Consider the following 25,834-nt stretch of genomic DNA (forward strand, 5'->3'; position numbering starts at 1 on the left):
TTTGCATGCAGAGTTTGTTCTGTGAGTTTTGTTTGCTCATCATTCATTTCATTTTCATAAGTCTCTTTAAAAACAAATGGACTTTAACTTCATATTTTATAGGTTCAGTTGCATTTCGAGGTTTTTATAAATGTATGAAGCTGTTTTGAAAAAGCAAAATGATTTTCTTTTTTTTATGTGACAGATCAACACAGAGAAACACGTCACTGTAAAGTTGGTAGAAATTAGTGCATGCATTTTTTAAAAATTGCTAATAAAAAATCTGGAAAGTACTGCGTCATGTTGCAATGCACACATTTCGCCAGAAGATGGCACTGTGGTTTTAAATTTAATTCTCTGTCGGGCTTAACTGTAATTTTTGTTGTTTTGTTTGTGTTTAAAATGAATCATTCTCAGAAATGAGACTTTTTCTATTACTTATGGATATAAATAGTGTTTTCTATGAAAGATTGGAGGAAAAAAGAAAAAAATGAGGAAAAGCATCACAGCCAAGTCAAAACTCCTGATTTTACTTTCAAGCTATTGATGCTGCAGCACAGCTGGCTGCAGCAGACAATTAGAAAATTACACCAATATCTTTTTTTAATCATTAATTGTTTTTGATGGAGCACAGCACAGAATTCCACATCTTCTTGTGTACAGATTGTGTTAAGACTGCAGCGCAACTATTTCTGACAGGAAGTTAGAAAAATGAAATGAACCTAAATTGGAGGAAACCTTATTAGGGACAAACAACTACTACAAATCAAAGTGGAAAATAATGCAACATTTGTTTACATTAAACAAGAAGCAAAGCATTTACTAATTAAAACAGATTCATTTAATTAGAAAACCTTTTCCTGTTGTTGTTCATCTGCTGTTTGTTTGTGTTTTCACATCACTAATATAAGGCTGACATTGACTCATTGTTTAAAGAAACAGTGATCAGGGTTTTTTTTATAGTAGAAACTAATGATAGCACTGTTGCACAGCTAAGCCTGACAGGAAGTTAGAAAAGTAAAAGCTGACACCCAGAACATTTCATCCCAATGCTCCAGTTTATACAGGTGGAGATCCAACTAAATCATTAGTGTTTCAGCTGTCATTTAGTTTGAAATGGAGACGTAAAAGCGTATGATGTTCCTCATTCTAAACCCAGCATGTATGCAAAGACAGCAAATGAAGCCGTGGTGTAATATGGCATGTCAATGCAAACACCATCTAAAGCATCTACAGGACAACAAAGACGAGGATGGAAAAACTACAAACTGAATTTGAACAAAATGTCGTCTTCTTCTTCTTCTTCTCCCAAAAACAAAAACTCTAAAACGAAACATAACTACAGCAGTTCAAGAGCTTTAACGTGTCTCAGGGCTAAATATGAGAAGTGGATGTTTAATATTGATGATATTACAAACATAAAAGCATTTATTATCACACTTTAATAAAAAAAAAATAGAAGTACAAAAAGAACTAAAAATGAGAACTAAGAAGGTTTTTGATTTGGTTTAGTTTCTTATTCCAAAATAAATGTAAAAATAAGTAAACAAAAATAAATACTGCAACATAAAAATAACTGGAATACTTAAATATAGAAATTGCAACTTTTAAGAAATAAATAAATAAACTTAATTAGCTAAATCTTTATAATATAAAAGAATGGAAGAAAAAGAAAATGAAAAAGAAAGAAAGGAAAATTTCAGCATATTAATAATTATGCTTTTGATATGATTTCTAATTAAATAAATACAAATAAATTTAAAAATAAAGTTGGGAATTTTTAAATAGATAATAGAGGTAAAGGAATTAAAACATTTTAAAATTTATTTATTTTGTATTTTAACAAACATAAATAATTTATTTAAAATAAAACAGTAGAAAAATTTCAATAATATGCATTGTGATAATATAATGAATGAAACTCTCTCTGCTAGGAGGTTTTAAGTGCATAAACGTTAGTTGTTGTGAAAAATCTATTTTCTCCTGATAAAAAGGTCAGAATTATTGAAATATTATGAATCTACTCGAGCGCGGAACCTTCGTGGTGCGTTTCCAATGGGACTGTTTTTGTTGACGCACCAGCGCACCTAGAACTCGTAGTGAGGCAGAAGTTTGGACTTTTCTCTTCTGTTTTCCCGTCTCATGCTAAGCTAAGCCGGTTTGTGAAGCATGTCTGGGCTTCCTCGGTTCCTCCGCTTTCCCCCCTCAGGCTCGGAGCGGATATGGCGCAGAGGAAGCGCAGAGAAGTGCGTCAGTTTGTCTTCCAGAGCCAACTTTCTGCGCCCCGGTGTAGCCCACCCGGACGGCAGAGGCGGATCCAGGTGGTACAGCAGCTGCAAACCGGTCCGGATCGGCTGCGCCTCCGGGTTCTGGGGGGACACGGCCACGTCGGGTAAGAACTGGGGGGATTTCCCAGTTTTCCTGGGTTCGGTGCCGCGGAACCGCTCGGTTGCCGGACATTTCCGGTTGATTTATAAACAACAACAACAACCTGCTTTCTAATGGGTTCACAGAGATCCAGAATAGCAGATTCTTTAAGGATGCTTTCTGGTTTTATGAAGCTTTGCAGAATGTGCACACCCGTAAACACCGTGGTTTACTGGGACTCTATGTGACAAACTAATTTACTTTGACTAGGCCACCATATTGTAGCTTCCCATCAGCTCTGCTCTCCAGTAAAGGGTGCAATTTGTTTTCCTCCAGGTAAAATCAGGCTAACGGATTCTTCCACCTGACCTCTGGATCTCTGCTTTTGGCTTCTGACCTCTTGTTGCCATGGCAACAGAGGCTTTGAGCCTAACACACTTACCAGCCTTCAAACAGCTCCTTTTCCACGTCTTGGTCCCTGTGACATCATTTTAAAAAACACACAGCCGAGCCAGAATGGCCGCCGGTGTTAATGACCGGTGGTTCTGCTCGGTCTGGACCCGCTGATCGGTCTCTGGTTCTGTTTTCAGCCCCTCAGCTGATCTACGGCGGGAAGCTGGACTTCCTGGTGTTCGACTACCTCAGTGAGATCACCATGTCTCTGCTCACCGCCGCCAGGACCAAGACACCTGTGAGTCTCACCTGGTCAACACTCACCTGACTCTGTTCAGCAAACCAGACCAGCACACAAATAATAGTTTTATTAGTAATAATATTAATGATGTTTGTATTTTCATACATTTCTAAATGTTGACACTATAGATTTAATTAAAATGTATTAATTTCAGTATTTGGTTCTTTAATTTTCCTGAACAATTCTTAAATTTTTTTATTTTTTTTATTTTGTTTATAATTTCTGTATTATAATTTCTTGCTTTTTATCTCTAGTTTATTTCTTTACTTTATGGCAATTATTTTTTTCTTTATCATTAATATTTTTTTTTCCTTTTTAGTAGTTTCAGTAATTATAATAATTACTTTTTTCAAATAATGTAATCTGTGAGCTATCGCAGTCTATTTCGGCCATAAAAGCAAAATTAAAAGCGTGACAGGAAGCTTTTAATTTGAATTTCAACTTTCAAAGTTATAAGTTTGAGCCATAGTTATGAGATAGTCAATTATTTGATTGAAAGTCATAATTTCGAAATTATAAGTAAAAATTAAATTCAGTCATAATTTAAAAATGGAAATTCATAATTTTGATTTTCTGCTTCATAATTATGACTTTTATTGCCACTTCAAAACTTTAAATTATAACTTCCTGTGAGGCTTTTATTAGTTTTTCATGGCAGTAATGAGTTCCTATACTGAGCTGTGTAAAAATATTAGTTTTTATCAGTGAATCAGATGGAACATGATTTTTATCTGCAGTTGCAGCTCGGCGCCTGCAGGTGGTGCTGTTGTCCCTGCTTTAAAGCTCGTTCTCTCCTTCCTGCAGAACCTGGGTTACGCTCCGGACTTCGTCCAGGTGGTTCTGGCTCCGTTCATCAACGACATCCACAGGAAAGGTGAGTCCGCCACCCAGCAGCGGCAGCAGCCCTCCGTCTCCATGGCAACGGCCAACGCAGGCCTCTCTGTTCGTCAGGTATCCGTGTCATCAGCAACGCGGGCGGAGTGAACCCGCTGGCCTGCGCCAAGGCCATACAGGAAGTCATCAGAAAGGCGGGGCTGGACCTCAAGGTCGCCGTGGTGACCGGTGATGACCTCATGCCCAGCGTATGACCCCCTCCTCTGATCTAACTACATGACCTCTGAGTTTTAAGTTGATCTGAGCTGATCTCCTTCTCTGGTTTCCTGCAGAGGAGCCTCCTGTCTGAAGTAAAGATGGCCGACGGCGGCGGCAGGCGGCCGCTGCCTAAAACGCTGCACAGCATGAACGCCTACCTGGGGTACGAACATGTAAATATAGATGTAAAGACAAACTGATATGATAAATCATATAATTTTTGAGCCATAAATGCCTTCAATTTACCGTAAATATCCTAATACAATTCCCTTTCTGTGTTCAGGGCCGAGCCGATTCGCCGCTGCCTGGACCTGGGAGCCGACGTCGTGGTAACGGGGCGCTGCGTGGACAGCGCCGTGGCTCTGGGACCGCTCCTGCACACGGTACAGCTGACCTACAGATAGAGGATTTCTGCAGACTTTTAGGCTTTAGGAAGCGCAGAAAGCAACTAAATTTACTGTATATATCCTAATATTTACTGAAAACCTTATGCAGAAAGATCCCAGGTTGGGATTTGAACCCAACACCTGCTTGCTGCTAGGCAACAATGCTAACAACTCCAGGTTTCCAGCACTGAACTCCAGTTGTAGCTCGTGTTTCTTTAATTAATACATCTCATAACTCAAAATACGCTAGCATAGCATAGTACATCATAGCTGCAGTTTATCGTAGCATAGCATGTGGTAGCATATAATGCTGTAGCACAACACATTATAGCATTCTGTGGTACAACATGTTGTAGCATATCACATTGTAGCATATCATGCTGTAGCATTGCATATGGCATCATAGCATACAGTAGTACATTGTAGCGTAGCATGCTATAGCATAGCACTTTATAGTATGCTAAGTAGGATATTATAGCATAGCATGTTGTAGCCTATCACTCTGTAGCTTAGCATAGCACATCATAACATCAGTACATAGCTGAACATATTACATAGTATTTAGAAAATATTTCATTTATTTTTATAACTTAGTATAGCATAGAACAACATCATGTTCCTAATCACACCCTAGCATAGCTTAGCATACTGTAGCATAACAAACAAGCAGGACATAATGTAACATAGCAGTGTTAGAAACATAGCATTTTCTATTGAAAATGTAGTTTTTAGAAGGTCTTTGGAGGGATTTGAAATCTGATAGAATATTCTGCCATATTTGGCCTTTCACTGACAATTTTAAAAACTGAGAAAAGCTTTTGGTGCTAAGAATGTAGACTTAGATGACTCAGTTGTTTTTGCAAAGTTTGGTTTCAAGTTGCCTCTGAACTATTTGCGGCTAAAGATTTATGTGGATGAGCTAAAAGAGTTTGGTTTCCATCGCAGGACATTATGGTTGTTTTAATCTGAGTTTTGTTCACATGCGACTTAAAGTCTGTTTCTGTTGCAGTTTGGTTGGAAGAGAGACGATTACGACTTGCTTGCAGCAGGAAGGTAAAAAACCCCACAAACACACTAAAACATCCAGCAGAATTTAAAAATAAATATATATTCTTTCTATATAAGTTTGTATTTCTTGCTGTGTAAATGTTTTTTTTGTACAGCTTAGAGAAACGAACAAATAAGATCAGACCAAAAACAATCTTATTCTAACACAAATGCTGCATAATTATTAGTATTTTTTCAGAAGAACATCTAGAAATTTTAATTAATTAGACTGGTGGAAAATTAAGAAAAAACAATTGAAATGTCAATAAAAACATAAAATAAATGCAGAACCACAGAATGTTTTTGTATTGTTTTTGAGGCTCTCGTTGTTGTTGTTTGTGTTTCAGCCTTGCAGGTCATCTGATTGAGTGTGGAGCTCAGAGCACCGGAGGGATTTTCACCGACTGGCATCAAGTTCCCGACTGGTGAGTTTCAACGGATTATTAAAAATCTGATTTTCATTCATCCATCTCCAAAGTTTAATCTGACCTCAACCCTCAGACCTGAACTAGAAACGTTAACATGTTAGCTCCTGCTACCTATCTGAATCTGGAAGGACTATTTAGCCAACCAAATATTTTTTTATAGCTACAGAATTTCTCATCTTGTGAGAATAAAGTACAGTACTAGTACAATTTACTATTTGAGTAAATTTCAGAACCTGCTAGGTTGATTAAGTGTCGTTTGACTTTAATTAGCTGCTATAGTTCCTGTAAGTCTGATTAGCTTTTAGCCTGACTCATTGTAATAGTTAGCTTGTCTCTTTTAATCTGTTAGCCTAGCTTGCTTTAGAGAACACAATTCATTAGAATAATAACGGTGTTTTGAGGAATCTTGTTTCCAGAGTAACGTTTGGCCCTTTGGTCACAGCTGCTCTCTGCTCCCCTCTCAGGGACATCATGGGCTTCCCGGTGGTTGAATGTTCCTCCGACGGATCCTTCGTTCTCTCCAAGCCTCCAAACACCGGCGGCCTTGTCTCCTTTGGAACCGTCGCCGAGCAGCTGGTGTACGAGATCGGCGACCCGCGGAGATACCTGCTGCCGGACGTCATCTGTGATTTCAGCCAGGTGGCGATCCAGGAACTACCCGGTACCCAAACACACACACTCCCACACACACAGTCCTGAGGACATGACCACAGTTTGAACTGCTGACTGTTTTCATAACCCTGAAAAACTCTTAAACAAATGCATCTGGAGCTTCGTTTGGCCCCCTGACTGAACCCTTCACCCTCCTCTGAACCTCCATTAAACTCTCTATCAGCTATCAGTCACAGATTTTCCTTTTATAAACCTAAACCTAAACATGGATCCATCAGCCCCTGCCTGAACCTTTGGGCAGCAGCGTCTAACCTTCCCTTGAACCCCAGAAACCATCTACTGAGCTCCTCCTCGCTGATAAAACGCCTCATTTTCCGCCTGTTTGGTCATTAATTCAGGACTTTCTTGATTGATAGAGAGAAACTTCACTACTGTTGCCAGATTTCTGAAATTCCACCCTCAGGTCTCCCTCCCTCTGCTCAGCCTGAGTAAATAAGAGCTGTGTGTACATTTTGGTTTTGGTACATCCAGAATATTTCACGCATGTATGTCAATGACCCAGTTACATCTCAGTTAGGAAAGACGAGGGAACAGAGTCAGCAGATAAAAAACATGGTTTTTAAAGATATCTGTACATTTTATCCCTCAAAAGCAACAAAGTTCTGATGTCTGAATTTATACAGAGAAAAAAATGTCCTGAAAGCTCAAAAGTCACAGAAGAAGTTTTCATTTCATGCCTGTAAATCAAAGTGGAACAGTGTTTCTTTTACAGGCTGAGGACCATTTGCCCCTTTAACAAATTTGAAATTGCCCCTGAAATAACACAACATCTTAACATATATATAACCTGGAATAAAAATATTAGTCTGTTAGCTGATTGTTTTTGTTCCTCCTCATGTGAAACGTGGCACTGTTTTGTAAATGTGACTGGCCACAATAAAACCATGAACAAGTCGACTCAGGACGCTTTGAGTTATTTACAGATTCTGAAAATAACTTTCAATCATTGAAAACGCATGGAAACCAAAAATGTTCTTTACTACAAGTGTCGTGTGCACTAATAATGTTTTAGGCTGTTTGTAATTTAGAATATGAGTTGCTTTGGAAAAAAACAAACATTTTCTTTCAGCCAGTAGATGTTGCAATATAATTTTATTTTAGGCGTTAAGTTGCAGTTAGTCGGCGTGGGGCGCAGCGCTGCTCACCGCCCCGTCACAGTCATATCGCATTCAGCATGGGCGTATGCTGCAGGCTATGTATCTTAATAATGTTCAAAAACAAAAGTTCTGCAACTCTCCCTGAGAAACTTTCAGCCAGTATCTTCAGATTTTCTTCCTTGTCTTAAGGAAGCTAACTTGATAAGCTAACTGTAGCATTGCAGTTTGAGCTCACGTCACAGCAAATAAACGGTTGTTTACATGTAGTACATTCTGGACCAGTAGGGGCGCCTGCGGACCACCTCTGGTCCGGGGACCACAGTTTGAGAAACACTGATCTAGAAGGTAAAGAATAATAAAAAGTGGGAAGTTTTTCCCTCCAGATGATGTCAACAAGGCATTTCAGTCATTATTTAGTCATAAAGATTAGAAAAGACCGCGAACTAGAAGGTAGTGGCACTAAAGCTGAAGCGCTAATCATAAACATTAGCTAAGCTAATGCTACAGCGCTTATCAACACAGTATTTAGTGGAAGCTAATGCTAAACTGCTAGCTTCAGTTCAAACCGACTACAATCCTCAAGCACCAATTTCATTCAATGTTTCTAACATGTAACGTTTTCACTTGACTTCACAGTTATGCAATCCTCTGTGTTGCTTTATTAAATCAAATTCTAATCATAATAACCATAATTTTGACAAGAAAAACTAAATGAAACCTAAACTATCTGTACATCTTTTCCTCATAAAAACCGTCAGAATCGTCGTTTATGTTTGAGCTGCGATGGGAATTTCCAGCTGTTGCTGAAAAATGTAAATATTTCAGTCTGATTGAACCTCGTCGAACTTTCAGAGCCCGTTTGACCACCAGCCGACCCGACTCAGTTTATCTCTGAACATTAACAAGGCGGGTTGGGGAACCCAAGACGGGTCAGTCTGCAGCGCGGTTCAAACCGCGGTGAACAAAATGCTGCGTGCCGTTCTCAGGCTGTGGGAGGAAACCGGAGGAGAGGCGGCGTCCAGAAACGGAGAGGAGGACGGGAGAAAACGAGTTCCACCGCTCCGTAGATCCAAACCAACCAGATACGAAGAAAACAGAGGACACAGAATAAAAATAGAAATAAAAAATGATGTAAAACGGACAAATGAAGAATTAACAAACTTAAATAATTTAAATGGGTTTATTAAAAATATAAAATAATTACAAAATAATAAAAAAATTATAAAAAATATTTAGAAAATAAAAAATATTAAAAAATAGTTTAAATATAACTTTTGCTGTCTCATAGATGTTGATGAATCGTTTTTCAGGTGTAGACGGAGGGGCCGTCAGAGTCACCGGCGCCAGAGGTTTGGCACCCTCTCCTGACTACAAGGTAAATCAGCAGCGTCACCAGCAGAGGGCGCCACCAGGAGGAGCAGGGACTCCATAGGAAAGGGTTAATGGTGATGTCATTGCTGGTGTCCAGGTGTGTGCCACCTACATGGACGGGTTCAGAGCGACGGCGGTGTGTCCGGTGGGAGGGCCCAGAGCGGCGGAGAAGGCCCGGCGGACCGCAGACAGCATCATCAAACGGTGCGTGGAGGAGAACCGACCCAGTTGGGATGATTCCTCTCGTTTTCTTAATGTTCTCTGGGTTTTTCAGTCTGTTGAACACATAAATCATCACTGACTGAGTTTAACTGGTTTGTTTTGTTCGTTCAGGACCAGCAGGATGTTTCAGCAGTTGGGACTGGAGGATTTTAACTCGGTTAATATTCAGGTTCTTGGAGCTGAAGACACGTACGGCCCAAACGCTCGCAGAAAAGTAAGAAAAACAAAACAGAACCTGATATTCTGTATGTTCAGGTCCAGTAACGGTTGGATTGGATTAGACCACTAATTTCAATTTTTATTATTTTTCTCTTTCTACCAAAAACTGGATGACAAAAGTCTTCAGTCTGGCTCTTTTGTCTCAATCAGCTTTTATTTTGAAGGATAACTTTGTTTCCAGAGACTTCATAAGAAATTTTATTTGTTGTTTTATTTATTTTAGACATTTAAAATGTCTTCCAGTTCCAGTGTTAAATATTCATTAGACTTTAAAGTTTATTAATCTTTTGAGAAAGTGTTCTTTCATTATTATGACCATTACTAGAGAATGGTCTCAAAAGAAAAGAAAACAGTATTATTAAGTTTATTCACCTTAAGGAATGTGTTCTTGCATCATTATGTGGTTACTATAATATCGTTTACCACAATATCTTTGACAATTTATCATCCAGCCACTTTTGTTTTCATGACAGGCCTTTTTCTACCAACATATCTTTTACATAATTGATTTAAAAGATGAATCTGTTTTGTTCTTTGCTGCGTCGTTCCTCTGTCTGCGCCTCGTTGTTGGACCAACTGGGTCAGGGTCAGAGCTAAGCCTGTTTCAAGCCTCTGAACTCCCTCTGTGTCTCTCTTGTTCTCCATTCGCCACAGACGCCGCTGTGAACCTCGGCTGCCCTACATGGAGCCTCCTGTAGAGGCCGAGGTCAGAGCGGCGCCGGCGCCAGCCTGCAGCGGTTAAACCTGCCTCTGGTCTGTGTCTGTGTTCAGGACTGTAGAGAGGCCGTGATCTGGATGGCCGTCCACCACCAGCAGAAGAAAGCTCTGGAGATCTTCTCCAGGGAGGTAGCTCCTGCAGGAACAGGCATGGGTACGATAACCGCTCCACACACAGGCTCCCTCTAACAACATGCAGAGGAACTGCATCTAAATGTATTTTGGTCTGGTTTCTAGTGCAAATGTCTTACTGCATTTTAAATAAGACAGAACTTTTCATCAACATATTGGAGTTTGTTTTAAGTCAATATTTCCTTAATATTGATGAAAAAAAACTAGATTATTTCACTTAGAACTTTGGGGAACAAGTGAAATAATCTGACAGTGGATCTAGTGTTTTTATATCAATATTAATGAGTTATTGACTTAAAACAAACTCCTATATCTTGCTGAAAAGCTACTTGTGACTTAGTTTGTTTTCTTAAAGGGACATAAAGCCATTTTATAACACAGTCTAACCATGTCAACTTCAGTTGTTATAAAAACTGTTAGTTAAAAACTGTTAAAAACTATAAGTATATATATATATATATATATATATATATATATATATATATATATATATATATATATATATATATATATATATATCAAATATGCCTTTAAAGACATTTAGTTTTGTAATTTAATGATTTGAAATTGGGCCTCTGTCTCTTTAAAAAACTCCTGCTCTTTCTGAAGCTCAGCCTTTATTAACACTTTAACAATGTTTTAATCAGTGTTTCACTGAGAAGTCGCTCCTATGCTGAGCTCAGCAGCTCCACCAGGTGTTTGCTAATTGCTGCTGCTAGTCTGAAGGAGCTGAGTGGGGGAGTAACGGAGGAGGAGCTGCTCTGAGACAGAAGCTCTAAACCTAGAAACTGCAGGTCTGAGGAGGAGCTTCGTCTTCAAGGCGGGGCTCGGCCCACTCAGGGCTCGGTCCACCCAGGGCTCGGTCCACCCAGGGCTCAGTCCACTCAGGGCTCGGCCCACCCAGGGCTCAGTCCACTCAGGGCTCGGCCCACCCAGGTGTTTTGGACAGTTGAATGGTTGCCATGGAGATCTCAAACATGCGTGCAAGAATCAAAGCAACACTCCAGGTATATTTATGATTAGGGAATAACATGACAACATGATGCAAAAGTCGATTTTACATAATACTGCCTCTTTAATTGAAGTGTACTGATATATTTGCAGTAGAAACTGGACCATAGAGATGGTAACATTTTGTGTTTTCGCAGCATAAAATCCTGATTTAACTGATTATGTGAGGAAAAGACTCATCTTAACTCTGTTTCCCTCCAAGCAGATCAGATGGTAATTAGTGAATTTAAGAACAACCTGTAGTTTGTGTTTCTGGCCAATGAAAAGACGTAAAACTGAATCTCATGTCTCTGTCTGTCTGTCCTGTTGTCATGACGATCCTCCGGCGACGTGGCGGCTCTGAGGATCCTTTGTCTGATAAATTATTTGATCATTGGGGTAAAATCTGATAAAAATCCCTGAAAGTTCAGATGTGGGTCGATGTTTGTGTCGGTTCTGAGGCGGCTCCATTTTCCCCTGATGTTTCCTGAGCAGCTCAGGCATCCATCACATCGAGTCCAACTTCTCCTCTGCTGTAAGGTTTAGGTGACGGATTGTTTTAATTTGCCTCCTTAAACTGAGATTCATCAAACTGTGATGTCCAGTTTGATGTATTTTATATTTTGGCTGTCGTCATTATGAAAAGTCCTAAATGAAGTTAAAAAGCAGCATCAGAAATCATCATGTTGGCTTCAGGAAGACGAGTTTAGTGAAATGTAGTCGCTCTGTTAAACTTCCCCCTGTACTTATTGGCCTCTTAAATGAATCTTTTATTGCAGCAGTATAATATCCCATTGAGAAAAATTCAAACTTAAATTGCAGTAGAGGAGCGATGTGACGGAGAATCCCATTTGTCTTGGCCAAACTTAAAATGGGAAACACAGGCTGACCTGCAGTACCAGGTGTTACCAGAAGAGGCGCCACTAACGGTGTCATCTGTTTTTATGTAAAAACAATAAATATTTCTGAAGTGTGAATTACACAATGTTCCTCTGGCCATCAGTCTCAGACTGTACAGCTGATTATGTAATGGTGTTTATGAAGTGCTCAGTGTTTGCATTTATTTATAAAACAGATAATGTAACCAATAGGAAGGCTCCTCAGCTTCCTTATCATTAATCTGCAGCAGAGTGAAACATCAAAATGTGAGCCAAAGTTCATTCAGAAGTTTCTGGATGTTTCTCTGCAGTCGGTGAAGTCGTGCTGCCGTTAATTAATCGTCTTTGGTGTTTGGAAGTCAGTGAGCAGTAAACAGACTGAGGTTTACTGACCTGCCGTCTTCCTCAGCTGGCTGCAGATAGCAGAGGTCACGACCTCCTGAGCCGCGTTCGGGTCGGGCTTTTTCAACTCGGAGTGAACTCTGCCTGACTCCGGCCGGTTCCGACTCTCATCTTGTTTTCTCTGTTTTTATTTAAACCCTGCAGCTCCTGGACTCACCGGCATCGTGGGCGGACGACCCAGAGTGTGAGCTATTCTCCGTTTTACATAAAAACCCGGGAGAATCGACGTGTTTAAGTCTGTTTTCTGGTTTATACTCACAGGTCTCCAGTCCTGAAACCCTTTTTCTTCTTGCATCCCAAATCCCAGATAAAGGTCAGTTTATCTCTGATCACCTGATGTCAGGAGTTTATGGGAAAACCAACACAACAGTCTCAGGTTGAGGCTGAAGAGTCGCAGGTTAACTCTCCAGGTTTCATGTACTGAGACAGGTGGACATCCACGTTGCTGGAGAACTGGTAGAGTCACTTGCTGAAGTGGGACCGGACTCACCTGAGCAGGCGCAGGGTGAAGCTCCTCCCACCTCTGATCAGGATGTGCCGGACGCAGGTGAACAAATGTTTCATTTTCTCTCAGTAACTCAGTTAGTGATTATTGTGTAAAAAATTCATCAGTTATGAGTTTAACTTAAATATTGAAGTAGTTGTTGAATAGACAGCTGATTTATTTTAATTCTAGATAACTTAAAAAAACCTAAAGATATGTTGAAATAATTTAAAAAATGTAATCAATAATGTCAGACTGGAGCTGTTCAGCCCTTCAGAGACATTCAGGTTCCTCTTTGTGTGTTTTTACCTCTGGGAACAGAACAAGTGTTGCTGGTTCTGACCCATTTGCTCTTTTCAGTCGTTTTGTTCTGCAGAACTTCAGACTGTCAAGATGCTCTTCTTTACAAAATCAAACAATTAAAACTCTGCAGCACTGACCACCTGCATGCAAACTACAGTCGTTGGTGTTTATATTTGTATGCATGCATTCATTTTCAGATATGCATGACTTAGAAGTGAACATAAGTGTCTTCCATAAAACATGAAGTAGCTCCAGTTAAAAAATACAAACATGCTACTTGAAAAGATTACAGGTCTCTTGAGTCTTAACTGATTACAGATGTCTTTGTGCACTCGTTGTTTTTTCACCCATTTCATAGATTCTTGACATTCTTAGCAACTTTTTACGAGCTTTCATGGTTTGTTGAGAGCCTTCAACTTGAACTGAATGGGTTGCATTAGGACAGAGCAGAGCACTGGCAGGAAGCACACAGCTAACAGGCTGAATGTGTGTTTGCCTCTGTTTTACCACAAGTTTCTGGGCCAAACACGCAGGTCTTTCTGGTTCCTTTCAGACCTGCCCAGTGGACCACACACCTACCGGCTGGAGGACCTGGCATTCACACGCAGCGGCGACAAAGGAGACTCGGCAAACATCGGTGAGAACGTTAAACCTCAGCGCTGCATTTTAATGGAGCCAAAGACCCAGATCCAGAATGCTGAGAACTCCTCAGACAAGCTTTTAACGTTCAACGAGCCACAGAGAGAGATTTAAAAGGGAAGGGAGACCACCACTCATTAAATGGTAGTTAAATTTTATCTTTTGTATGTTCTGATCTTTCTAACTCTAAGAATAATTATATCAATCCATAGCAGTTTAAACCAGGCTGTGCTGCCAGTATGAAGTACGGCAGTGTCCCAGTCTATCCCACTCTGCACCAGTATGCCAGTGTTTCTCAGACTACTGACCTTTTGCACGTGACGTCACGCTCTTTAAAACTCCGCCCACTCCGCCATGACGGACAGGAAACAACCAGTTCAGCCTAACATCACTTTATTTAGTTGATTTCACGTCAAAAATGGTCACAAACAGACAGAAAACACGTTTTACAAGGTAAGGAGATTAACGTTCATATACGTTATAAAGAAGTATGATTACAAAGACATCAAATATTACATTTTGGAGAAGGTACGCGTCTACCCGTTGGTAACCATGGAGACGATGCCGCACCATCATGTAGCCTCTCATCTCGTCTTTTGTTCGGTTTTAATGCTGCTCAGATTTAAGGTGAAATGCTGTTTATGACATATTAATATAAATCATGTGGCCTGAATTCAGGCAAAGTCGGTAATTTGATCAACATTTCAGGAGGGAGGCGGTGCGGGTCGCTTTCTAAGCTAGCTGTTTCCACCTCTAGTAAATCTATGAGCCCCAGCCAGGTGAGTTACCTTCACAGACAAATTACCTCGACAGGAAAAAGTAGAAGCCATGAATAAAGTGGCAAAAACAACTTAGGAAAACAATTTCAGTCGCTCTGTTCAACACTCCCGTCCCTCACTTCCATCATGGCGCCTCGATGATTCAGTCACATAGTTGAAAAGGGTCAGTATCAGTTTGTTCCAGTTTATGCTAGTTGTACCCATCAATCCCAGTCTGTCTCAGTCTATACCAGCCTGTAACCAGTTTACAACAAAACAAACTAAATCATACAATCTACACCAATTTATACTGGCTGGTTATCCTATTCCAGGTCTTTTGTTGTCTGCGCCGCTCTATTGACCCAAAGCACAAATATATCTCTTCAAATGATCGGGTGGTTCAGACGAAGTGAGTGTAGAAGTGAGGATGCTGTTAAACTTAAATCAGCATAAAACCTGAGAAAATGAGTCTAAAACGAATCCTTTGAATGTCTCTGTAGGAGTGATCGCTCGCCATCCTCTCTACTTCCCTTACCTGAAGAAACACCTGACTTCTTCTGTGGTGGAGGACTACTTCTCTCACCTGATCGAGCCTGGAGTGCAGAACGCCGTCACACGGTGAGTACAGAGGGTCGTATCATGTGACTTTAAGCAATGCAGGAAAGCATAGAACATAAAACACACTTCAGTGAGCGCTGAACAGTTCCTACTTGATGTGCAACAATTAAACAAACTGTTTGCCGTAATATTGAGTTCCTGGAGCAGAAAAATGTTTCATCATTTCAACAGGTAAGGTTAGGTTGGTAGTTCTACTTTATATCTGTGGCAAAATATGAAAAACGTTTTAACCCCACTAATAACACACCGGACCGTCCTGGAGACAGAACCAGGAATCAAAACGCAACAGGGAAACTTCTGCTGAAACCAAGAAGCAGCAGAAACACCAAAGTGATTCCAGCAGAAAAAACCCAACAAAGAGCAGAAGTTTCCTCTGAGAGCCAGACGCTCTGCGCGCTCACACCGTCTCCAGCCTCTCTGCGCGCTCACATCGTCTCCAGACTCTCTGCGCGCTCACACCGTCTCCAGACGCTCTGCGCGCTCACATCGTCTCCAGACTCTCTGCCTGGTTTCTAGTGCAAATATCTTAGTAAAGTTGATATAAAAGAAAACTAAATTACAAGTATCTCATCAGAAACATAAAGGAGCCTGTTTTATGTAAGTATTGAATTAAAATTGATTTAAAAAGTGCCACTTGCACTTTTTACTTATAATTGTCCCATGTTTTAAAAGTCGCACTTATTCATCATTATTATTGACTTAAAGCAAGCAAACATATCTTGCTGTAAAGTAAGTTTTGCCTTATTTGAAGTGAACTAAGACATTTGCAATAGAAACTTGACCAAAAATACTTGGTAAGGTTTTGTATTTTTGTATGAGTAATTCTAGTTCTCAGAGTTTTTATGTCAGATTATTAATCTCTTTAATGTTACTCTGGGTGTTTTTATTGTGACTCTTCATCAAACCGATGTCGATTGAAGCTTTCGATCTGCAGCTCCTAGTTTCTGTTTCTGTATGTTAGTTAGATAAACATGTTGTTGTTCATTTAAAGTTACATTCACATAAATTCAGACACAATGAGAACCAGGTTATAACTTTCTGCTGCTTGAACGTTCAAAGTAAATGAGTGTTTAGTCTGGAGCTCAGCCTCAGAACACGGTGTGGTTCTGATTAGCCCAATAAAGACTTTCAGGCTGTAAATCCGACTGACCAGCGGCTCCTTTCACACCTCCAGCCGCCCCCCTGCCGCCACAGACGCTTCGTTAGCGCGTCTGCTGCTAGTTAGCGCTGCAGGCGGGCCCCGCGCCGCCTCGCCTTTAAACGCTTACAGAAACACACCGCTCTGTTTCTGAGGGTCGCAGTTCGCAGCCGTGCACAGACACACGTGTTGCACTGTAGTGGTGATTCAGCCGTTCATTCATCACACATGAACTTCTGGTAAGTCCCACAGCAGGTCCAAGAAAAACACGCCCAGGCCTGAGCCGGGCTCTGGGTTCTCACTGGTGGGGGTTTGTGGTTCCAGATACACTCTGCCGGGGATCCACGGCCTCAACTTTGTCCTGACGAGTTCCCTGGGAGGGGGAGGGGTGGCCTCGCTCCGCAGCGACCCCCAGGTAACACACACACACACACACCCACACACTCTGTTAGAGCTTCGTCTGCTCACTTCAAAAAGTGGCCCCGGTATCAAACCTTTACCTGAAGTTTCTCCTCTAAACCTGCAGACAGACGGCAACTTTCTGCTTGTTCAGCTGTTTTCTGACCTGTTTCTGTTTCCTGTCCTTGTTTTGACCACCTCTCCTCTCACATGAAAGGTTAAACATGTCCAGGCACCTGGAGGTCCACTCAGCAGTGAGGAATGACAGGGAGCTGCAGCTAAACCAACAACAAGTAGAAAACCTGTTAAAGAAAAGGAAACAGATTTTCTACTCAACCTTTAAAATCTTATTAGTGACTAAAACCTTAAAGGTGCTTCTTTGAACAGGTTACAATAGATTTATGGTCTACACAAAACATCTGCATTACATTTCTGTACGTAATCATTCTTAGAGGATGAGATTTGAGTCAACTCCGTTTAGAATGAGCTGTTTTAGGGCCTCTGTCACTTTAAATCCAAATAAGTTGCTGCTGGCCACGCCCCTCCAACTCAAAACATTTACAGTCGCATGTAAAAATGAAGATGTACAATTATACAACCATACATCTGTGAAAAGCAGAAGTAGAGCCTCCTGCACAACCAATAAGAATGCAGCAAGTGGTGTTTAGATGGTAAGTCAACAACAAAACACTTGTCTTTTCCAGCAGCCATTGTAACCAGCTGACCAAACATGCTGGAGCTCAACTTGGGTTGCTAGGTAACAGGCTGGCTTCTGGGGTTGCTAGGTAACATTGCAATGCCTTGTGATTTGTGACGTTTTTGAAACGGTTCATTTTTCAGTCATCAAAAAACAAAGTTTTTGTCAGAAGCTGGTTGATTATTTTAAACGCTTGCTTTGTTTTTAGAAGCAGTAAAAACCCAAATAGTACAAAAATCCAGCAAAATGGGAATTTTTATGATTGTTTCCCTTTAAATCTTGCAACATTTTATCACATTTAATCTCAAACTTCAACGTCCTGAAACTTGGTTCTCTAACAGAGCAAGAAAAGTTATTTTATGAATTAATAACTTCAACATAAATGCAGGAACAAGACGGAGGATTTACTGGGTTCCATTAAATTTAATTTCAAAGTTTTAATTGTTGGTTTTCAGTTGATGGAAAATGACTCTGAAGCCCAGAATAATAATAATAATAATCAAGTTTTATCACCTTTAAAAGCTATGAGGAAAACTTACTTCTGTTTGTTTTTTACCTTCAGTTCTTCCAACATGTTGGACAAAATCAAATTAAAAAACTCTTTATTGATCCCAAAGGGAGATTATTGACTTCACCTCCCTTAACTGGCATGTTGAGACACAATCTCTACTTATGTTTTATGAGCTACATTTACTGTTTTACAGCGAAATGTTCAATCCAAGGTGAAACTTTGAAACACTCATTTTGTTTTATTTGAACAGCTTCAGTTTTATGTCTCAGACATCAAAATGTTTCTGCAGGACTCGGCGTTCCCAGTCAGATCACCCTGGTAGAGTTTGAACACCCAGTAACTGCTGGTTCTGCTCTTTATCAAATCCTCAAATTCCCCAGTGAGGAAATCCCTGTTTATTTGAACAGAAGACAGTCGATCTGTTGAGGATTTTGAGACAGTAGCTGCGTTGAAACGCTGTAAAATGTTCTTCATTTGGTGGCTGTTTTTGTTTTGGTCACATGTGGAAGGAAAAACGTGGAAACAGTTTATTAACAGGTTGATTCCAATTCAGCTCAGATGCTGACAAACACTCAACATTCCTGAATGTTGTTCCATTTTGCTGAATGCCAGAGTAATAAGAAAATGATGTTTTTTTCCTTTTGTTTGTGCCTCAGAAGTTGACATGGACTTTGATGAATAAGCCTTTAAGCAATTAGTGAAACCCAGATGGGGGTCGTCAGCTCCATTTGAGTTAAATCAGGCCAAACCTGTGGAGGTATTGCAAGGCATTATGGGAAAATCAGCCCAGATATCAGAAAAGCCGAGTTCTGGACCTCCATCAGTCTGATTCCTCCAGGTTATTCATCTGTTCATATAAACAGCTTGAAGGAACTGTTCAGGTTCTGTGTCAGATTAACGGGTTTTTGAGTGAAAAAGCTCAGGAACAAAACAAAACAAAAGACTCTGAGATGGTGCTGAAAGGCCACGCAGGGAGGAAGAAGCCATAGCAACATAAAATCAATCAATCCAGTTTATTTGTGTTGTTCGTTTCAGCAACAAGGAAGTTCAAAGTTCTTCATTTCATAAAAACAGAAAAATGAAGTCATGAAACTGAGAAACCAGTAACAAACATTACATTTTGTCAAGTCCTCAAAATCATCAAAACATGTCAAATGTGTTCAAAGTTTCATTCATTAAGCAACGGTTTTAGTCTAGACTTAAAGGAACTCGGTGTTTCGGCTGCTTTGCAGTTTTCTGGAAGTTTGTTCCAGATATGTGTTGCATAGAAGCTGAAAATCCTGATTACAGTTTGGAAATTAACTCAGGAACAAAGATTTCAGTTTTTGGAGACGTCCTGCAGTCCCATGAATCTAAAACTGACGTTTCCGTAAAGACTGGAAAAAAACAAGATCATACCAAACCTATCAACGTTTAAACATCATGTTTCTCGTTGAGGTGACATGAGCACTAACACGTTGAGTTGATGATGGCTTAGCCTGATAAATTAGCAATAGAAGATGCTCCAACCACTCTTAAATTATTTGATTAGCAGCATTTTGTGTTTATAGTAGGAACTATTAATGGTGATGGAGGCAGAAAGCATCGCTAAATCAGGCGGTGGATGATGAATGTTGTACTCAGGTTGAGGTTTATTCAAGTCCCACAGGGAAATTTATGTTACAACAAATAAAAAACTACAGGACGATCCTGAGGTCTAGAGAGATTTAAGAAATCATAAAAAGAAAGTCATGAGTTTGTGGTAAGATCAATCAAAACGCATCAGAATGAAGCATTATGTCTTGCTGCAGGAGGAACTGGTGCACTTCACGAGGAAAGAACATTATCTGGAGCTTCCTAAAGCTTTGGTAAACCTTTATGACAGTGGAGTTACTGGAACCCTGTGGGTAAAATCTGAGACAGTGTTGAGTTTTCTGTAAAGGTAAAGAACAACAGTTGGAGTCTGAAGAGGAACGTGTGTCTTTATTATTTCTCTGTAACTTTAACTGGTGCAGAGGAAACTGAAGCTGATTATTATTGAGATGTAATAAAATGAATGAAAACGTGCCGATACACACAGATCAGACAGCCAAACACACACTGAGACACATCAGAGTGTTAGTTGGGTTCCCGCGCTGAGAGCTTGTTGTTTGGTCTTCCCAGGGAAAAGCCTTCGGACAGATGCTGCTGGACCTGAAGCTGAAGGGACTGCCAGATCTCAAGTCCCTGGTGGACTGAACGAACGTCCCACTGAGAGACATGAAGGTGGACACAAATCATTTTACCTCAACAGGAACACAGATGATCATTTACGCCTTCAGATCGGCTGAAATGCACAAAAATTAGACTTTTTGCTTATAACATGAAATTTGGCACAGATTGAATAGACTTTGATCCACAGTGGAAACCAAAAGAAAAACTCCCCTGACATGGAGTCAGGTTGACTCTGGATGACCATTGTTCAGCTCAGTTAATGGCAAATTATTCCTGTATTTGAAGCAAATGTAAAGTGAAGCTCTGAAACTTTAAGGCCAAATTTACAGAGTTCAAAATATGTGAGTTGTTTATTGCCTTATTGAAATTAGGGAGTAAACGAATTCTTTAAAATAAATTAACTACACTGTCAAAAGAACTGAAGCGTCTAAAATCAAACCCAGCATTAATTTAAATCATTTTATTTTCACTGAGCTGCAGTTATTTCCCACCAGAGCGAACATCAAACCCGATCAAAGGCAGCCATTGTTTCTGGTGGAAGAAATCAAACCTGTCATCAGCGTAAGTGATAATTCACTCAGAACCAGCATGGAGGAATTCACAGGATATACAAGATCCTGAGTTATTACAAACATCCAGAAGATAAATCAGGTGAACGTTTCCGTACAAAAGGTGGTGAAGATAATAGCATGTTTAGCTAACTCTGACTTGCAGGTCAAGTCCAGATTTCCTCATTTATCAAATAATTTTTTAATAATAAGTTTTGTTCTGTCACAGCAGCTGATAAAGATGATATGTAGAATATTTTATTCCTCAGCTGGTCGTTATGTGTCGGCCTTAACGCCTCATCATTCTATGCAACATGATTCAGTACCGTTTTCTACTGTTTCTGCTTTTACTCATCGCTGGGGATGCTAACTGCCAACCTCTCCCCATTTATGTTTACATTAGTTATCATCATGTAACTTTAATATTTTACATGCAAAATGCAGAAACTGTAAAAAGCAAGAAGTCATTAGACAGCAAGTTATGAAATACAGGGCCAAAGGGACAAAATAAAATAATTAAATGTAAAATAAAATATTTAAATAATTTAAGACAATACATTGGACATATTATTAAAATGCAAACTTATAATAGCGTGCAGATTATTTCTTGGTTTGTGTAACTTCAGTGATGGCAGTGAAACATTTATTTCCTGGTACATTTGGTTAAAGATTTAATGATGTATTTATTTATATAATTTTGTCCCTTTTGGCCCTCCATAGGATCCAGCCTTTGTTGTGTTGGAGGTGTAACACCACCAGTATTTCCCTCCAACAGTTAAACATATATTTGAAGTTAGTTTTGACTAGTAGCGGTTCTAAAATGTAAGAAGTGGTGAAAAATGTTGGTGTGTGGAAATGAATATTTAATTGGATTTAAAAGGAGCCCGGTTGTCACGGTTTCCTTTACACAAATAATATTTATATGTGACAAAGAAGCATTTATTGGTCGTTCATGTGAAGAAAACATCAGGCTGGATGTTTTTAAGCTGCAGACTGATTGTTGCTAAAGAACTAAGAAAAACAGAAACAGTTTAACTTTCCTACACCCTCAGTCTTGGGTTTAGCTGCCTTCTTAGCCGCGCTCTGCCTCAGGGGAGCTGACCTTTGACCCCAGCACAGGAGAGTTTTGGTTTGGGTTTCCTCGTAAGATGCTCCAGGCAGATATGAGAGGTGGCGCTCTCATCCGACAGGAACGTCGGTGTCTGGTTCACCTCGACCCGACCCGGCTCTGATGTTCAGCGCCCCGGAGGAATGCGAGTCTCCCTCTCTCTCTCTCTCTCCGCAGCCAGACTCGGCCGCGCTCCGTCTGCGTTGTCATAATTGCAACCAGACTGAAGCTGGGAGTCGGAGTCGCTCTGCAGTTTAAACTGAATCATCTCCCAAAACTTCCTCCGTTTTCAGGGAACCTCTTCAGCTGCTGTTCTGTTTACCTCTCACCAAAACACTCTAAGAACCAGAAAACGTGAAACATACACACACTTTGTTTTCTTTTTTAGAAAGTTTGGTGAAGAAGCCACATGGAGCAGTCTCCCTGAAACAATAAAGAAAGAGCAGCTCAGTAAACAGACTATCAAAGTCTGACAGTGGAACCAGAATAAATATCGACCCGTCAAACTCTTCAGACAGGATTGAGAGCAGGCAGTAAATCAGGACCAAAAGTTCTGCATTAGTTTCAGAGCATCAAGACGTGCAGAGCTGGATGTCACAGTAAGATCTTTGAGTGCTTGTTCTCATAAAACCACAGACGTCACCACTTTGCATATGAAAACGCCTCATGACTAAAACGAGGTCTGGATTCACATCTGTCCCACGTTTTCCTTCCCAGGGAACAACAAGGCGTTCCACGGGATCTGCTGATTGGTTATTTGCTCACGTCGTTTTGTCATAATAAACTTTCCCAAGAGCCAGGATCTGGGTCAGGTCTCCAGGAATCTCAAACATCACCGCCGTCAGTCGTGAGCGACACACTCTGACCCCGCCCACGTGTGTGTGTGGGTGTGTGTGTGTCATCCCGTTCTCTCTCAGATCTAAAACACCTCAAGGGAATTTCTTCAGAACCAGCCCAAGCTTTTAACTGGAACAATACATTTCTGTAATTCAGTTATCTCAAAAAGAAACCAGAAAATGATTGTAAATTTAAACTTGACAGGTGAAGGCAATAAACAAAAGCAGTGATTTCAAGCAAATATTGAAAAATATCTTTTATAATTTGACGTAATTGTATCTCTGTTCTCGAAATGATTCCATATGTCACTGTAAAAATTAAGATCCTTTTTGTCATTTTATGGTTGTGTCAGTTTTTCTGAGAGAAAAAAAAACAAGGTCCAAGAATGGAGCCCTGTGGAACGCCGTAAATTTTTACCAAAATTAAGAGCTGCAGACAAACACAGAACAAAATAATCCACCTTTTATGAACTTATAAACACAAATCTTCTTTAGTTATTTAGATTTCCTGCAGCTTATCAATTAAGGTTTCATTTCTGAATTTATTAAAAAGAGCAAAACTTTGAATATACAGAAGAATTTTCAATTCAAGTCAGAAATACATTTTGTTTCTCAAAGGGAAATTAAATCCTGTCATAAGTATCTTTAGAGTCATTTTGATGGTGATGCTGTGGGAGAAACTCCAGTAGCAGTCAGTGTTGAAACGGCTGTTTAGGCCTCTGACTGAAGACTTGCAGCCAGATATGACAAGCTAACAGCTCCAAATCCAGGCAGCGCTGCCAATCAATCCACCTCATTTGTTTTTCTGCTCAGCTGCTCCCAGTTGGAGAAAAACGCTACCTCGTTGCCATGGTTACGCGTTCGAAAGTAAACAGTAAGGGCAAAACTCCTTCTTAATAATCGCCCAAACATTCAACGACTCAACTAAAACCACGACGAACAGAAGAGGTCAGATCTCCAACATGTTGCCTCCAGGAGCAACGCAATCCGGAAGCAACTTTACATCCAAGGCAACTTTTTTATTGATTACAGATTGGAAAATCTTCATAAAAATAATTCATTAAAGGAAGAGCGATATGGTTTCCCTTACAGTGGATGTTTGTCTGTGCCAAACTTCATGGTGATCCAGGCAGTTGCCAACACATCGCTGCCTTTCACAGCTGCTAATCTGGGATTAAAGAAATGCTATTAATGAAATAATAGTTGAACAATAATTTTACGGTTCTGTTGAAAGAGGTTGTTTGTGTAATTGATTGTTATATTTTACAGTGTTTAGAACGAATGTAATTTCCAGATTTCAGGACAGTCGGAGGCCGCAGCCCTGTGGAACGCCAGAGACATTTTACTTCTTTTAATGAGATTTAATTAATCTGGATAAAACATTTCCTTTTTTTCCACATGTGAACTCAAACGACGGCCAGAGCTGCAGCACTTTATTCAACCTGAGGCCTTCGGTAAAACTCTGGTTAACCTGACAAATGAGGGATTTTCTAATCAGTTTAACCTCATAATTAAACATCAGGTGGTAATAAATGTGAAATCTAAGCATCATTTAAAGAAAACCGGATTCACCTTCCTGCCTTTTTTATTCAATCAATGTAGAAATTAGATTTTGTTTCACAGCTTTTCACTGTTTAAATGCCTTTAATGCATGATGTATGAAAGTGATTTTGTAGATAAAATGATTAAATTAAAGATGTTATTACCAAAACTAAAGTTTCTTCTTTTTTATCTTGAGCTTTTTTTTTAAATTTAAACCTGAATCATGTTTTAAACCTAAAGTTGTGTAAAGCTGCATCCTGCTGATTGTTCAGTTTAATAATGAATACATGAGCCCAGCTGATCGTCTTTAACTGGTTTCTGCAGACAAACGTAACAAACATCCATTCACTCCGACTGAACAGGATTCCTGCCAACTTGTCCCGCTTATCGCCAAACGTATTCGATGCTAGAAGCTCCTTTATGGCGCCTGATTAATGGCCGCCAGAAAGCCCTAAACGTTGGGATTTAGCTCCCAGATTCCTGGACAGAAATGTGTGGGATGTGCTGAAGGAACAGTTTGCTCCACTGTGAGCCCTCCTGACTCGCCCGTTGTTTTATCGGCTAGTTTTACAGCAGCATGTCTGATTGGGTTTGCACACAAAAGAGCCAGACGCTCAGATTAATCAAACTTTTCTGTCACGGCGTCATGGCTGAGAAAAGGAGATAAATTACGTCTGGCCGCTCGTTTATCTTCCCTCTTTGTCCTCATTTCAGCCCCGTTTTGCCTTTGTGTCCAAACCTAAAACTGCCTCCAGGTTTTATTTGTCACTTTGTCACCAAAGTTTGTCTCCATGAAAAGGACCGAAGAAAACTTCAAGCTGAACAGATGAAGGTGAAACTTCTAGTTTCTAATGATTTACACATTATTGTTTTCTACATATCAGAGCCTTTAGAAGGTCTTTGTGAACGTTTAGGAATTCACAATGGAAACGTCACGGCCAGATTTATTTTATTCCTTATTTTTAATGTTTTACAACATTTTTACATAATAATTTAATAAAATAGCAAATCCAGGTTCAGCTGTAAAGACATTTAAATCATCCATAAATACAGATTGGACCCCAAACTGTTTCTGGTTGAGTATTTTTCTGTGGAACCACATAACTCCAAATTGTTCAGCTATTAACATCATTTTTCCTTAAATATTTAATGAAAAAGCAGCTTTTAGAAGTGCAAACAGGCTGCAAATAACACCAAAGTTTCTAGTGCAAATATCTCAGTATAACTGAGACAAACTAACCTGAAAGTAACTTTTTTCTGTTGGTATTTTAGTTCATTTATGGGGAAAATATCTTGTTATAAGTTAAATAATCTGTCAGAGTAACTAAAGTCTTACTGTTTCATCAATATTAAGGAAATATTGATTT

At 39.9% G+C, this 25,834-nt stretch overlaps 1 protein-coding gene across 2 annotated transcripts; it reads left to right on the forward strand.

The window, feature by feature from the left end:
• Nucleotides 1–2,049: 2,049 nt before the first annotated feature.
• Nucleotides 2,050–24,630, forward strand: LOC102225488. Of its 2 annotated transcripts, XM_023346430.1 has the most exons (21): nt 2,050–2,371; nt 2,937–3,037; nt 3,845–3,914; nt 3,992–4,122; nt 4,207–4,295; nt 4,416–4,515; nt 5,528–5,571; nt 5,913–5,990; nt 6,458–6,654; nt 9,073–9,137; nt 9,231–9,337; nt 9,467–9,569; nt 10,346–10,445; nt 12,838–12,877; nt 12,955–13,006; nt 13,123–13,240; nt 14,034–14,117; nt 15,378–15,495; nt 16,958–17,048; nt 20,383–20,484; nt 24,220–24,630. In XM_023346430.1, the coding sequence occupies exons 1-20, from the start codon at nt 2,149–2,151 to the stop codon at nt 20,455–20,457; spliced, it is 1,986 nt and encodes a 661-aa protein (XP_023202198.1). In that variant the 5' UTR covers nt 2,050–2,148; the 3' UTR covers nt 20,458–20,484; nt 24,220–24,630. The 2 variants fall into 2 exon arrangements, with proteins under 2 accessions (XP_023202198.1, XP_023202197.1); XM_023346429.1 differs by having other exon boundaries at nt 20,383–24,630.
• The last annotated feature ends 1,204 nt before the right edge of the window (nt 24,631–25,834 follow it).

The sequence above is a fragment of the Xiphophorus maculatus genome, chromosome 14 (genome assembly GCF_002775205.1).
Source record: "Xiphophorus maculatus strain JP 163 A chromosome 14, X_maculatus-5.0-male, whole genome shotgun sequence".
In the NCBI taxonomy this organism is placed as follows: domain Eukaryota; kingdom Metazoa; phylum Chordata; class Actinopteri; order Cyprinodontiformes; family Poeciliidae; genus Xiphophorus; species Xiphophorus maculatus.